This window comes from Ziziphus jujuba, chromosome 7 (genome assembly GCF_031755915.1).
Source record: "Ziziphus jujuba cultivar Dongzao chromosome 7, ASM3175591v1".
In the NCBI taxonomy this organism is placed as follows: domain Eukaryota; kingdom Viridiplantae; phylum Streptophyta; class Magnoliopsida; order Rosales; family Rhamnaceae; genus Ziziphus; species Ziziphus jujuba.
This window is the reverse complement of record NC_083385.1, coordinates 3269324-3285657: the sequence shown is the minus strand read 5'-3', so window position 1 is coordinate 3285657 and position 16334 is coordinate 3269324. Positions and strand designations below refer to the sequence as shown.

General features: G+C 36.4%; 3 protein-coding genes across 3 annotated transcripts; 2 read left to right on the top strand and 1 right to left on the bottom strand.

Moving 5' to 3' along the window:
- Positions 1-199: 199 nt before the first annotated feature.
- Positions 200-3600, bottom strand: LOC107423667 (uncharacterized). Its single transcript, XM_016033273.4, has 8 exons — positions 3026-3600; positions 2738-2811; positions 2300-2380; positions 2135-2219; positions 1743-1840; positions 1313-1400; positions 772-1114; positions 200-639 (listed from the first exon to the last, which is right to left on the bottom strand). Exons 1-8 carry the CDS (start codon positions 3422-3424, stop codon positions 386-388), a joined length of 1422 nt encoding a protein of 473 aa, XP_015888759.1. The 5' UTR covers positions 3425-3600; the 3' UTR covers positions 200-385.
- A 166-nt stretch (positions 3601-3766) lies between these two features.
- On the top strand, positions 3767-6079 carry LOC107423625 (protein WHAT'S THIS FACTOR 1 homolog, chloroplastic). The gene has a single exon (XM_016033210.4). The coding sequence runs from the start codon at positions 3986-3988 to the stop codon at positions 5558-5560; it is 1575 nt and encodes a 524-aa protein (XP_015888696.3). The 5' UTR covers positions 3767-3985; the 3' UTR covers positions 5561-6079.
- Positions 6080-12655: 6576 nt separating this feature from the next.
- Positions 12656-16256, top strand: LOC107423661 (pentatricopeptide repeat-containing protein At4g01030, mitochondrial). The gene has a single exon (XM_016033262.4). It carries the CDS (start codon positions 12849-12851, stop codon positions 15657-15659), a length of 2811 nt encoding a protein of 936 aa, XP_015888748.2. The 5' UTR covers positions 12656-12848; the 3' UTR covers positions 15660-16256.
- Positions 16257-16334: the final 78 nt, after the last annotated feature.

The following is a 16334-nucleotide window of genomic DNA, read 5'->3' as shown; positions in this document are numbered from 1 at the left end:
CGTCGTTGCCAGAGATATACCCACTGATTTCCATTCTTTTATTAAGCCTACGATACGCAGTTTAGAATGGCGTTATTCTTTTTATTAAGTATTTTTTTCTTCCCGACGTTTTGTTGTTTATTATTATTTTGCATATGGAAGCTCTAAAAATTGTACGAGGAGTGAGATAACAATAATAATAAAAGTTAAAAAGGAGATGTATGCAATTTTTTAAAATATACACTAAATAACTTACAAAATAGAGGTCGAGCGCAAATGTTACGAGTACAGATCTCAGCAAATTATCTAATAACCAAAATTTTGTTCGTAGCAAAAAAGAAACAAAGCCAAAATTTCATCACAATACGAACAAGATGTTAGACATGGAGATCAAATGAGGACTATTTTACAGAAGATCAAAAAAGTAATCTAAACCTTGCCCAATTTCCCAGATTGAGATGCCACATCCCCATTTATGTGCTTCCTCTAGCCGCAAAGAAATGGACATCAGTGATGGATAGAACACGGCATGCCTGTTATCCACATCATCAGAGTAAAAAAAGAAATGTTCCCCGCTGTTCTTTTCCCACTGAAAAATAGGCCTGTGCTTCTCCAGCAATGAGAGATAATCTCTTCCAGTAATAGCTCCCCCACCTCTATCTGCATGGCCAAATGGCAAATTGGATCCTCTTATGTCATAAATCAAGAAACCAAACCGCTCTTCGGATTTCATCCTAAAAAGAGCCGAACTAAAGAATCTGGAAGACATATGAATTCGTAACAAAGTCATACCTCCTGAAAGGATGAAATCATTTCCATAGAAATTGATGCCAAGAAATATCTTGCGGCCCAGAGTCCTGACACTGTTGCTGGTGGTCCCACGGAGCAGCTGCAGCGTGGAACGAATCCACTTCAGAGGTGCATTGGGTCCTGGACTATGAGGATTTGAGAAGTCATATGTCATGAGTGAGAATCCATCCACAGCATCGGCCAAGCTTTTAAGATCTTCAGGTCCAAAATCATGCTGTTGGAGCTTCTCTGAATGCGGTGGACCTATTACATAGATCAGCTGCAACGATCTCTCTGAGCTCACAGAATGCAGTGCATGTCCAAGCTGTTTTATAAACTGCAATGCCTAAGCTTGCAAAACAAATTATTTTTCAGACCTCACATATCAACTAAATCAAGGATAAAAATCAATAGTTACACCTCCTACCAAACATTAATGGTAAATAGCCACAAACAAAACGACATCATTAGGAAATGGGCCAAAATGCTCAGAGACAAATAGAGAGATTTTACTGTCTAAGGAGCAAAACAGATTAATGCTTACCAAACTACGCATGTTAGGATCATGCAAAATTCCATAGCCTGCCCACCTTGACCAAGATTCTAGCACAATACCATCATATCCCATTTCCCTGAACACAAAGAAGATCCATGCAAAACAGGGGTTACAATTTCTATCATCGAGATAAAAGGAACCTTGGTGAAAAATAAAGATTATTGCTTCTACAGTGATAAAAATTAAATTCACCAAGTATTTCAAGATTTGTCTTCACAGGATTTCTCAATGGTACATGTACAAAGTTGCACCTCATGAGCCTCAAATTGAATAAAGTGCAGTATTGACCAACCCAACGTCAAGATGTATTTAGAAGCCCAGACACATAATTTTGAGAAGCAGCTAATCAATAAGATCTCATTATAAAATGGCCTAAAATTTTTACAGAGGTATAATTTAAAACTAAGTGAAGGCTTACTTGCACTCGCTTACAATAAGGTTAATGGCTTTATTCCTCTGTTTCTTCTTTGTAAGCAGCTCCTTCGGAAATGCTTCCAAAACAACTCTAGGTAAAACCTATTTTAGCGCATAAAACTACATAAGAATGAACAATTCATCCTGATTGGCATAAACGAGGCTCTGTAAAATTCATACACAAACTTATTCTAGGACTGAATATAAATTCAGAAGTCTTCCAAGATGAACAATCTGTAGAAAGAAAGCCTTTCATACATAATTAATCAATTATATGCGTTAAAATAAAATAAAATAGATTTCAAGAGTTTCAAATTAAAATAACCCCTTAACTAAACTGCATAGCAATTTTTATTACATCACCACAAAGAAGAGCAAAAAGTTTCCTTTCCATACCCGAGCATCTCCTGTCTTCCGGAGCTCTGAGATCCATCCCATATCAGCATTATGTCGGCCTTCAAGAACTAGGCTGCTTCCTTGACTGGCAGCAAAAAGAATGAATGAGATCTCATCCAGTAGACAATGCAACTCTCATTATCTCAAACTTATTAGAAAGCATACCTTTTAAGATCATACCATACAGGTGCTAAATGTGTAAACTTGGAGTTGAATCTCTTCGCTAAGTCATAGCCCCTAGAATTCCTGCACTATTTTTGCACGTGAGCAGAGAGATTCATAAATATTAAATACTTCCAAGAACCAAAAAAAAAAAAAAAAGTTTATTTAAAACGAAGGTCTAAAATAAAAAGCTTCCATTCAAACTTTAACAGGTAATTAAGAAAGGCACACTATAGAATGTAGACATCTATAGCACATAACAACAAATGTCCAACTACACTATATTTTTCACATCGAATGCTACAAATCATTCTTTTTTTAACCCATAAATTAATATAATCAAACTTAGAGAATATAAAAAACATCACTAAATATTATAAAGATCATAACAAATAGACAATTCTGCCTAAATCAGAGCATTAAATTCGAACAAAGAGATACCATGGTGTGATATAGGCCAAGACAGGATAAGTATAATGCCGGTGAGTCGAATTTTCCGAGACCTTTGTATGTTCCTGAATTTCTTAAAAAAATAAATTAAACAGGAAAATAAAATAAAATTGAGATATCTGATTTTTCATTCTCCCACACTGAAACAGAAGCAGAATGTTACACAATGCAATCGTCGTTTGACTGCTGAGAAAATGAAAGAAAGAAGCGCTCCCTTGGCCTACTAAGCCAAAAGAGAATCAATGGACGGAGAGTGAGTAGATCCACCGATGCACTTACAGTGAGGATTTCGTAATAATCCATATCAGGCTTGATGAGGCCTCGTTGGAATACATACGAATCCGTACCACTTTCCGTACGTGGTGGAGCGAATTTGATGCTGTATACGAGCACCGAGATGGCAGGGGATACGATGAAGAAGAAGACGAAGATGATGATGAGCCTTCGATTGGACGAAGCCGAGTCGTCGACTTGATCCTGCTGAGTCGACGATTCCACTCGTTCTTTAGGGCGATTAGAAGTCGGTGCGACTCGGCGGTCTCGCTTCTTGGCCATTTTTTTTAAAGTCTCCGACTGCAAGTCACGCCCAAGTGAGAGGAACTTTCGCTGACAAGAACGAGCGAGCTGAAGAGGGGTAACAGAGCAAGGTGAGGAAGGGGAGGGATTGGCGTGATACATCCGGTGCCCCCAAGTCTACTGTAAATAACTGGATTCGGTTGGGTCTAAGCCTCTAATACGTTATTGCCACGCTGATTTTCTGTTTTGCCACGCTGTTATGATTACATTGGCTAAAGTGAAACTCTGCGTGGCAATATATGTTAGGATATGCGATATACGACAATGCGTTGAGTGATGAATGTATGCTAAAAGTCAAAAAATTAATGTTTATTTTTTTGCTATGCCCCAAAAAAAAAAAAGAAAATTAATGTCTCTTTGTAATGGGTTTGCTGTAAAATGCAATATTTATTTACATTTACCACTAAAAAAACTTTATAAAGTTTTTCAAAGTATTGTAAACATATAAAACTGTCGCCCCAAATTATCTTATTTCTTTTTTCAGATGAAGGGTTTTTCTCCCCATTGCAGTTGCAGATAAACCCTAAACCAGTACTCATTCCCAAAGAACCTTATCACCTGCTTCACTGCCTCCAAATCACACCAGGTGAGCAATCTGCTTCAGTTTCAAAATTGATTGTCTTTTTATCTTTAATTTTGTAATCCTATCATTATTGGTTGGAGATGGAGCCAAAGCTCTTGTTTAGTGCACCCAAAACTACATCGTCAACTTCTTTACCCTTCTTTCTTTCTTACAAATCCCCTTTTCTTCAAAAGCCAAAATTTTCTGTAAAATCTCCTTTGTCCATCTCAACCATACAAGCAGAAAAGTCTCAATTTTGGGGCAATAGTTTGGTTTTACAAGACAGAAATGTTGCTTCGAGTAACCTGATTGTGAACCATTTATCTTTTCGGCCAATAAGAGCTGCAGTGAAGAGGAGGAAAGAGCTTCCCTTTGACAATGTGATACAAAGGGATAAGAAGCTGAAATTGGTCTTGAAGATAAGGAAAATCCTTTTGGGCCAACCTGATAGAATAATGTCTCTTAGAGAGTTGGGTAGGTACAGAAGAGATTTGGGTCTCAAGAAAAAAAGGAGGTTTATTGCGCTATTGAAGAAATTCCCGGCTATTTTTGAGATTGTAGAAGAAGGTGTATTTTCCTTGAAATTTAAATTGACACCGGAAGCGGAAAGGCTTTACTTTGAGGAGTTGAAGGTTAGGAATGAGATGGAAGATTTGCTGGTTGTGAAGTTGAGGAAATTGTTAATGATGTCTTTGGAGAAGCGGATTTTGTTGGAAAAGATCGCCCATTTGAAGACTGATTTTGGGCTTCCTATGGAATTCCGCGACACAATTTGTCAACGATACCCACAATATTTTAAAGTTGTTGCAACTGAGAGAGGTCCGGCATTAGAATTAACTCATTGGGATCCGGAGCTTGCAGTTTCAGCAGCTGAGTTATCTGAAGAGGAAAACCGAGCTAGAGAATTAGAGGAGAAGAATCTGATTATAGATAGGCCTCCCAAGTTCAACAGAGTTAAGCTACCAAAGGGTCTAAATCTCTCCAAAGGTGAAATGAGGAGGATATGTCGGTTTAGAGACATGCCTTATATATCCCCTTATTCTGATTTTTCGGGACTGAGGTCGGGGACGTCAGAGAAAGAAAAACATGCCTGTGCTGTTGTTCATGAGATTTTAAGCCTCACTGTTGAGAAAAGAACCCTTGTGGATCACCTTACTCATTTTCGAGAGGAGTTTAGGTTCTCTCAGCAGCTGAGGGGGATGCTAATAAGGCACCCTGATATGTTTTATGTTTCCTTGAAAGGGGATAGGGATTCTGTTTTCCTCAGGGAAGCATATCGTGATTCTCGTTTGGTAGACAAGGATCGTCTGTTGTTAATAAAGGAGAAGCTTCGTTCTCTTGTATCCGTTCCTCGATTTCCAAGAAGGGGTGTTCCTCAAAAAGATGCAGATCTGAAAGAAGGGACTGATGAGCCTGAGGATGGAACTGGTGAAGGGGAAGAAGAATGGGCTAGCATTGATGATTTTATGAGCGATGATGGATCTGATGATGAAGAAGATGATGAAGATGATTGGAGCAATGAAGACGATGATACACCTCCAGATTTTGATGAAGATGGTGGTACCTTGAATATTGGAGTGCAAGAGCCAGTTAAACAGGATGTCAACTCAACAAAGCACAGCGCAAAGGTGCTTCACCCTGTGACCCCTGATGGTCGGCCAAGAGAACGATGGTAAAGTTGGAGCAAAATATTTCGTGAATGTCTTAAACTCTCATAAAAGAGTCTTGTTATTTCGTGTTGAACTGGCATACTCTGGAGGTTTCATCCTTTCTTGGAAGATAAATTTAGTCAACCATTTGCAAGGCATTGATACTTGTTACTAGAGTCAGTAAGCACTGGACTTTGTTTGCTTACATTACATGTGCGGTTTAGGAAAGGAATATGATGCAATGAAAATGCAAAAGTCTGCAAGCCCGTAACAGATTTAGAGATTACTTCCCATATTTACATGTGCACCAAACTAAGAACTATCGTTTAAACAAGTACAATGAAAAGACATGTGGAAATGGTAAATATCTTTCTACTCTACCGTGATATCTAATGGTAAATGTTTTTTTTGACCCTTCTGTTATATATGGTACAGACGTTAAATATTTGTATGACACGTTTTATTGATTATTTACTTATTCTTCTCTTGATAATTGAGATTAATAAATAAATAAATAAATAAATATTTATTTATTTTATTCATCAATAGAGAGGAATACATCCGTATAGTACAATTTCGAGGAATATATACATATTGATATGGTACAATTTCTAGTCGGGGGCACAATGTTCATCCATATAGTACAATTTCGAGGAGTACATTCATATTGATATGGTACAATTTTTAGTCGGAGGCACAATGTTTTTGTGATAATCAGAGTGTGTGAGCATATGCACGAAGTGTAATAGCAACGTTGGAGCTTTTGACTGCTTTATATTCCTCTCTTTTTGGTCGGTCCCCCGGCATTGCATTGCACTTGATGAAATGAAATCAGATTGCAGGGTAGAACTTTTGTCAAGCCCTGCTTCCTATACCAACTACCAAAAGTGATGTACATAGTCTACAATGATAGAAAATTTCCCACTTGCCCTTGTGTTTAATTAGGAAAAGATTATAAAGAATTAAAATTGTTAAAGCGCCCTAATACTTGGAAAAGAGAGAAATTTTCCCTCGGAAAGCATTTAAATTGTTTTTTGGCTCACCAAAAAGATCTAAACTTTCATCCTCTTGTTGTTTCTCAGTTGAAATACTGAATCAGTCCTATATATTGTCCAAATAATCGAATAGTTTTATTAGGGTTGAGTGCCATATCTTTCATGGTAAGGTTAACACACAAACTCGCAATATAATAAATAACATTTTGGTAATAATTATCTCGGATATGCCAATGAATGTGCTATATAGTATGCAGTCACATCCATAAAAGCATGGATTCAAGAAGATTTTTTTGATCACGCAAGCTGATCAATGAAGTCCTGCCTGGTGGGAGTAATTGAGAATCTGAGTTTGAAAGATGATCTTGGAAAGACATCGATACATATAAATGGTTGCAACTTGCAATATTTTCCACTATATTCTATGTGGGAATAAAGATCAAGAATTTTTCATGTGTCGACATAGTTCGAGATGCCTAAAGCTGCTTTATTCTCACATTGCTTGATTGAAATGCAAAGGCACCACAGACCAATTTCTTTAACCGATTCAGGAATGAAAGAATCTCTCGGTGGTAACACTAACAGAACGATGCAGTCACAACAACTTTTCTCTTTCCCTCTTTCTCTGTGGTTATACAGAGACATATACGTATGCATGTATTAAGACGAATCTCGAGAGCTATAAATTGGTCTCTCTTGCTCATTCTTGAGTAAGTGAGGCCTTCTGATCTCTGGCTTTCTCAGTAAGGAAGCCAGGCCAGCAAGGAAGTTTTATATGCATGGCAGTTCGCCATCCTCAAATGGCCCCTTGACATCACTTCACAAAGTGAGTTAATAGCCTAATAAGCATTTGGGGATGGCAAACAAGTGTTTTTGCCTTGCTTATGAGAGTTTGTTCCTCTGATTTATGGTGACAATTGTTTGTTCACTCTCCCTCAAGGCTTCTAGCGTTGCGTACGCAAAAGCTGGAAGCCTTTTGGGGAGAGTTGACAGATTGTTGTCACACCTTTTTGCAGTTTTCTACTCCTTGGACTAGTAATATTATTTTATATGTAATATCACTGCTTTACTTTGCCTACTTGCACTCTCTCTTATCATGTTTCCTAGTTTCCATTTTTCTGAAATTTTGTTGCAATTTGTGCTGATTATGCTTACGATTAAAGATGTAATTATAAAATATTGGCATGTTTTTAATGCTGTCAGTCACCGGAAGGATTCGCTCTATTCCTAGAAAGTGGAGGAAAAACAAGACTACATACTACTAGTAGCAAGTATAAATGCTGAAAATTCAGTTTTAACAAATCTCTAGCTAGCTCTGTCCCTATATGGCGCACAACACACCAGAACCAGGAAAATCTATTAGAACTTTTTGTAATGCATGTTCTTGAAGCAATATATAAATATATATATATATATATACACACACATACACATATTGTTGTGAATTATTGTATGTACAATGTTAAACCTCACTACCCAAGTAAGTTTAGTAACTCTTGGAATTATGTCCACACCAGTAAAATATGATGTTTCCAGCTACAGGGTTCAGGTTGAATACTGAATTGAACTGAAATCTATACCATATATATATACATATATATATATATATATATATATATATATATATGTTCATAAGAAGTCTCGAGTCATCATCAAAGAAGACACTGAGTCACCACCATCACTAGCTATTTCATGCATGTTGAAAAAGGGACATGCTATTCTATAAAATCCCAAAGTTTTGGTATGTTTCTGACAGGTTTTGATGAATGATGTGCAGATTTTGGCTTCAGTTGTGTCACTGCTCAGCTATTAGTATTATTGATTAAATAGTAGTGGAATAATATTCTGTATGTGTGAGATTGTATATGGATTGGGATGGAGTAATATAGACTGCTTCAAAATGATTGGATACAAGTATTTGTTCAGAAACATAGTTTTCTGATATAATATCGGTTAATATAGAGGATCTCCAAAATCCAATTACAGACCTTCTGCAATCTGAAACTGCCTAACAAGCCAATTAATTTGTTTAGGTGCCGTCCATATATAAAGCATTTAATAACTTTAACATCAACATGCTTTAGTATGCCCCTTATTAATATGTCCAAAATAACTACCTAATCATCTTTAGTAACTTCCAATTAATACATAAACATGTGTATATATATAACTGTGTAAGCTGTCTAATGCTTTTTCGTTCTTGCAACATATCATTTCAGTGCAACAACTTGTTCTCTATGATAGTTTCCGTTTTTCTTGTTTTCAGAAGTATAGCAAAGCGAAGCAACTGTCTGGCTTTCTGATATTTTCACTTTGTACTATGTTTGGAAGTTGGAACTATAAACTATGGAAGTGAAGACACTGTTAGGTGAGTATAGACGCTCCTTGCTTGGTTTTAACTTCAGACACCGAGAAACCAAAGAACACTACCCAACAAAAGGTACAATTTGGGTGGGCAATAACCCATTTTTTTTAATCCAATGATGCAAATTAGCCCCATTTTATTAGTCAAAGCATGAGTCATGCTAATATGCTCATATATATAGTACTCAATAGCAACAATTAAATATACTACACAAAAACAAAGACAACTTAATTAAACTACTTCATGAAGCTCCGAGTAGCAGTCATATCCCCACAAACCTCCACTCTATAAATAATAAATTCTCATTCTTTAAATAATTTTGTTAAAATATTTTAGCATATGGAATTAAATATTAATAAATTTTATCATCGATATCATCGTTAATATTTTAATCGTTATTATGTTGTTACAAATTCAAATACATTATGTATTTCTTAAAAATTCTATTAATGATGATTTGTACTCAATGTTAACCTAGCAACTTTTTTAATTATAATAGTTAACTTAAATGTAAAAAAATGCTAAGACAAAATATATATTATAACTACTATGTATTTCAGAGAAACATGAGGACTTTTGATCCATCTTCCTCTTTTCTATTTCTCCAAAAACTGCATGAATTAACAAACCATGTTGAAATTTTTTTTATTAATTAACAATTAATTATTGTTATTATTATATTCAAGGTATCTAATAAGATGATGAGTGTTTTGCGGAATATGGTGCTGGGTTTTGGTTAAGGTACCAAGAAGTATCATATATAGGCATAGTTTTATGTGGATATAACGTCATGCATTCTTTGTCGAGGGCAGCTATATAATATAGAACTTTTTTCTGATATGCATACAGGTGAATTATTCCATGTAGGCTATGGCCTCAACAATTAATTGGTGAATAACAAAGGCATAGAAATAGGTGCGCATATGAATATATATATATATATATATATATAATTTTCCTTAAAAGGTAGTTGTTTAATAATATGCATATATATCAACTACACCGGTCAGTTCTTCCACTCATAACTTTTTAACGACTCTCAGATAGATCGAAGAGAGGCTAAGATGGGTGAGATGCGGCAGACCGTAGGGTTATAAATATTTATTCTTTTGCTGAGAACTCACAGTCATACTTCACAAGTAAATATATATTCCAAAAGGTCTAATTAGGTAGAGATTATAATTAATAACATTAATTAATGGGGTAGATATAAGCAATAGCATATGCAGCAAACTAGTTACCATCAATGGCATACTTTATAATAAGATGACCATATATAATCTTTGTTGATGGCGTGCTAGCTGTTTTTGCATGTTGGTAATTGGAATTAAGAAATTCAAAGGAAAAAGTACAATAATTTCCAAACAGCTAGCGATGGATATATGTTCCATTGCCTTGGACAATAATATACAGAGAAGAATTGCCAGGAATTTTCGCCAAGGTGGACATATACATATATATATATATATATATATATAGATAAATAGATATGGTTTGAGATGGCTAAAACTGCTTTTATTATAGGAGGGTAAATTTCCTAGCAAAATAGTAGGGTCTAAAAGCCAATATCTTTGTTTTTGTCCATTGGGGAGTTGAAAAAGACCCTCGTATCATATCATGGTGCCACATGGTATGGTATTTGCGACCCAACCAATACACTGCTATCTCTCTCTCCGTCCACCGCAAACAGACATCTATCCTCGGCGTCTATATATATATATATATATATATATATTAATGTCTTCCTCAAGGATTTGTAAAAGGAGGCTTTGAACAGAAATAAGAATATATATGGTTAAATTGAAATCTTCATATCTGGGGATTATGGATGATGATCAAGACACTTCTTGTTCACTCCCCTCAAAGGCTTCCGACTTGTGCCTCTTAATTTCTCAGAGATTGAGACACATATATATCAGCCGGAAGCACTTGAAGGGAAAACACAAGGCGTGCTTTGCTTATTTGCTTTAATACAATTTGCACTTCCAATTGTTGCTGCCCTAAAGCTAAGCTCCTTCCTTTTCTTGTGTTCTCTCAATATCCATGATCAGATCCATCCAGTTCCGTGCGAGCTTCTACTAGCTTCATCAATTTTTGCTGCAAATTCTTATAATATCTCTTGGTACGTACTAAATTTTCGTAGCTTAATGAATCATTCCTTTTGTCAATATCAGTAGTAACTACTAACTACTATCACCTATTCCTTTCTCTTTTCCGAATTTACAACATGAAATAATGCTTCAGGGCCGGGAGATGGAAAAACGGATCAAACCCTAGCTCTTCCGTTTGATCACTAAATACTAATAAATAATACTTACATTTTTCATTACTTTCCTCTCAGTTTTTTCTTTTTTTTTAATCAAACAACAAAAACTAATCAAAATATTTTCTTTTTCCCTCAACATGCAGGAATATTATATCTATATGGATACATATATATATATATATAGATGATATATCATATAATTAAGCTGAAGTTTTGTGTGTGTATATATATATATATATATATGAGTTATGTTTGAAACCAAAACCTAAAATACAAGCGTTGAAATTAATTAATAATGGGCTTTTTTATATTAGGGCTAGCTAGTAGAGTGGCGTTTAAATTATATATATATATATATATACAGCTTTTTGTATCATATTTTATGGGTGCATATGCGTGAAGAGGATGGAAAATGGTACTACAGCAAACTAATATATATGCAAGTATTTGACGATGAAGGTGTTGACAACATGGTTGCTTGCTCAAGAAGAATCACATTCCAATTCTTATGCATATACATACACGGGGGACTTGCTTAAAATCCTTTTAGTTTATCTTTTTTTTGTTTCAAATAAGGAAATACTCATTTTTTTTTTTTTCTTGGATGAGCTTTCTTATTTTGCCAAGTAATTAGTTGCAGTACAAAGTCCCACACTTTGGGAAAACTACGGGCTACCATGCAGGTTACTAGCGAGTGCAATGCATATATATTATTACTTACATCAAAACCAAAGGTTACAAGTTAAAACAGCTACTAACGATGATTATGTAAAGGAAGGAATTCTCTAGTAAAGTAGTTAAACATAAAAGAAGGAATAACCAAGAAAAAATTCATAGACTATTTTCAATTGTGTGTTTAATATTGGTACGGAGAAATTCTCAATTTGCTATAATGAAGTCAAATGTAGTCGTCTTCCTGCTTCTTTTTTTTTTTTTTTTTTTTTTTTTTTTTTATTGGACATAGTCTTTCTGCTTCTTGCTATAGAAGGAAACAACTGAGTATATGTGTATAGAATTAGTAAATTTATTAATATATTATGCTTTCTAGGGGGAGTAGTGAAATATAAAAACAATGCGGTACTGATTTTATCCACACACACACACACACAAAAAAAAAAAAAAAAAAAAAGAATTGTGTGGCACAGGTATAGCTGGAGGAAGGGTCTTCATGGCTCAGTGTTCTCATATAATGTAATGTGCCTAAATAACTCTGTTTTATTGGAACGAACTTATGCTTTCTAGAAAGGGGAAAAAAAAAAAAAAAAGATTTCTCACTTTAAGAACTAAAATTAAGATATACATGATAAAAGATTATTGATTTAGTCGAACAATTTAGATTGAGAAAATTTAGAAAAAAAAAATGGAGAATTTGGACATTGTATAAAATTTCTTAATTACAGTAATTTATTGAAATTTTAGGGATAATTAATCAAGAATTAAATATATTTTAGGATTTTGAAACGTACCAAATCTTTCCACTTTAGCTAGCCTTTGTTTGGCACTTCCGGTCGGACCGAATAACTGTCCGGTTCGGTTCAACTATAAACCTTATCCACAAAATCCCAACATTCAAACGCTTTTCCGAGTGTGGCATTAGCACAATCACAATGAAAGCTCTGAAATTTATGTTCGACTGCCATATCTACAGATCAGTCCGATTCGGCTTACCTGGCGACCTGAGAATCCTCCATGGACAAGCTGGCTTCATTAAACCACCTTAATTCGCCTTTCCTTCAAAACCCACTAATCGCTGCTAGCCCATCAAGAAGCCATTCACCCACTTCTCTTGCTTTTGGTGTCTCAGAGAAGTCTCTCGTTGCTTCTCTTCCAACTTCTTTGCCTAGACTTTCTTGTGGTTATCACTTTGTGGATGACGTGGTTGAGCTCAAAACTCTTAATTCAGTGAAACTGTTGCATACCCAGATTGTAAAAATGGCTAACAAGGAGAATTTGGCAAGTCCGGTTGGAAATTTGATCACGTATTACTTGCAATTCGGAGACTTTAGCTCGGCGTCGAAGGTATACTTTGTGGGTTTTGAACGCAACTACATTCTGTGGAGTTCTTTCCTAAAGGAGTTTAGAAGTTTCGGTGGTAGTCCACGTGAAATTCTTGAGGTTTTCTGTGAGTTGCATAATGCAGGAGTCATTTTTGATACTAAAGTTCTAACTGTAGTTTTGAAGCTTTGTTCAGCTTTAAATGATTGGGAGCTTGGGGTGGAAATACATGCTTGTTTGATCAAAAGGGGCTTTGATTTGGATGTGTTTTTGAGGTGTGCGTTGATCAATTTTTACGGGACATGTTTGGGCATAGAATGTGCCGACCAAGTTTTGTATGAAATGCCTGATCAAGAAGGAATGTTGTGGAAAGAGGCACTTATGTTGAACGTCAAGAACGAAAGGTGGATAGAGGCTCTAGAACTATTTCGTAATATGCAATTTTCGTTTGTGAAGTCTACCAGTAGTTCAATCACCAAAGTACTGCAAGCTTGCGGAAAAGTGGGAGCTCTCGATGAAGGAAAGCAAATTCATGGTTATGTTTTACGGCAGGCGTTGGAGTCAAATTTATCAATATGTAATTCTTTGATTAGCATGTACTCCAGAAACAACAAACTTAGACTGGCGAGGAATGTTTTTAATTCAATGAAAGATCATAATCTATCTTCATGGAATTCGATTATCTCTTCCTATGCCGCATTTGGTTGTTTGGATGATGCTTGGAACCTCTTCAATAAAATGGTGGTGTTCAGTATGGACCCAGACATTGTGACATGGAACTGCCTTTTGTCAGGGCATTCTCTTAATGGCTCATATGAAGCAGCTCTGACCATTTTCCGGAGGATGCAAAGTGCTGGCTTCAAGCCGAATTCAAGCTCCATCACTAGTGTTCTTCAAGCTGTTATTGAACTAGGTTACTTAAACTTTGGGAAAGAAATCCATTGTTTTGTGATGAGGAATAGACTTGACTATGACGTATATGTAGGGACCTCATTGGTGGACATGTATATCAAGAATGATTGCTTAAAAAGTGCTGAAGCTGTTTTTCATAATATGAAGAATAAAAATATTTTTGCTTGGAATTCGTTAATATCAGGCTATTCATTCAAGGGCCTTTTCGAGGATGCTGAAAAGCTATTAAGTTGTATGGAGTGGGAAGGAATAAAACCTGACCTAGTGACATGGAATGGTTTGGTTACAGGCTATGCAATGTGGGGCCGCAACAAGGAAGGTGTAGCTGTAATCGATCGGATCAAAAATTCAGGATTAAGACCTAATGTGGTTTCATGGACTGCTCTGATAGCAGGCTGCTCAAAGAATGAGAACTATGCAGATGCTCTGAAATTTTTTATTCAAATGCAAGAGGAAGGTATCAAGCCAAACTCAACCACCATATCTAGCTTACTTCGAGTTTGTGCAGGCCTATCCTTGTTACATAAGGGTGAAGAGCTACATAGCTTCAGCATACGGAATGGTTTTGTAGAAGATGTATTTGTATCCACGGCACTTATTGACATGTACAGTAAGGGAGGCAACTTTAGGAGCGCCCATGAAGTTTTCAGGAAGATTGAGAACAAGACATTAGCTTCCTGGAATTGCATGATCATGGGGTTTTCCATCTATGGGTTTGGGAAAGAGGCAATTTTTCTTTTTGATGCGATGTGTAAAGCCGGTGTCCAGCCAGATGCTATTACTTTTACAGCTCTCCTCTCTGGTTGCAAGAACTCAGGTTTAGTCAATGAAGGATGGAAGTTCTTTGACAGTATGAAGAAAGATTATAATATAGATCCTACAATTGAGCATTGCTCTTGCATGGTAGATCTTCTTGGAAGAGCTGGTTATCTTGATGAAGCTTGGGACTTCATTCAAACAATGCCACTGAAACCAGATGCTACGATTTGGGGTGCGCTTCTAGGGTCCTGCCGAGCCCATAGAAACGTAGAGTTCGCAGAGATTGCAGCCAAAAATCTTTTTGAACTGGAACCATATAATTCTGCCAATTATGTCATGATGTTGAATCTATATGCTATTTCAAACAGATGGGAAGATGTAGAGCGTCTTAAAAACTTGATGCGTTCTGTAGGGGTTCGAATTGGACATGTGTGGAGTTGGATACAGATTGGTCGAAGGATTCACAAGTTCTCTGCAGAAGGCAAACCCCATCCAGAAGCGGGAGAAATATACTTCGAGTTATATCAGTTGGTTTCGGAAATGAAGAAATTGGGGTATGTGCCTGATATCAGCTGTGTACATCAGAACATTGATGAGGCAGAAAAGGAGAAGGTATTGCTGAGTCACACTGAGAAACTAGCCATTACTTATGGATTGATGAAGGTGAAAAGAGGAGCACCAATAAGGGTGATCAAGAATACAAGAGTATGTAATGATTGTCACATAGCAGCAAAGTTCATGTCTTTGGTAGGAAGTCGAGAGATATTCGTCAAAGAAGGTCTTCGCTTTCACCATTTTAGGGAGGGAAAGTGTAGCTGTAACGATTGCTGGTAAGAAATAAAGGATTCCCACGTTGGCCTCCTTTAAGCTACGCCTTATCAATTGAATTGCCTTGAGTTCTCAAGCCTCAACAATGACAACATGATTGGGTCGACGCAGCTTCCCCTGGTCAAGGCAGGACTCAGCGGATTTGGCAAGGATTTGACGGGAAATGTCCGGTCAATTCCATAAGCTTGTCAGGCAGGATTAGGAATTGGAAGAGGCTAGCTATTAATGGTTAAATCTTTATTTTGCTTTGAAGACGCACTAGGAAGCTGATATCCAACCCCACTTCTCCTCAGTTCCAAATTGCTGTTCCACAAATAATATCTAGCCAGGTCATACCTAATTTTTAACACCTTCAGAGGCGTTGACTTTGGTTGACGAGAGCTTTTTCTTTTGCGCCATCCTCCAGCAGTCAGCATTATAACCCAAATGGCAAATGAGGCTCCAAAAGGAATAGAAAAAACCAGAAAGAATGAAAAGCCTTCTGTTAAATGTAAGCATGTTTTTGCTCCATGCACTTTCTTTTGCTCTCTCTCCATTCAATGGGGATCCATTTCATTGTCGCACTGATGTCTCATTAAGAATATTCTCCCTTTAATCATTCAAGTCAATAAATCTAAAAGAAATGATAACTGAATAACTATAGAGCTGGTGTGGAGATTGAAGGGTGACTCGAGAAAATAA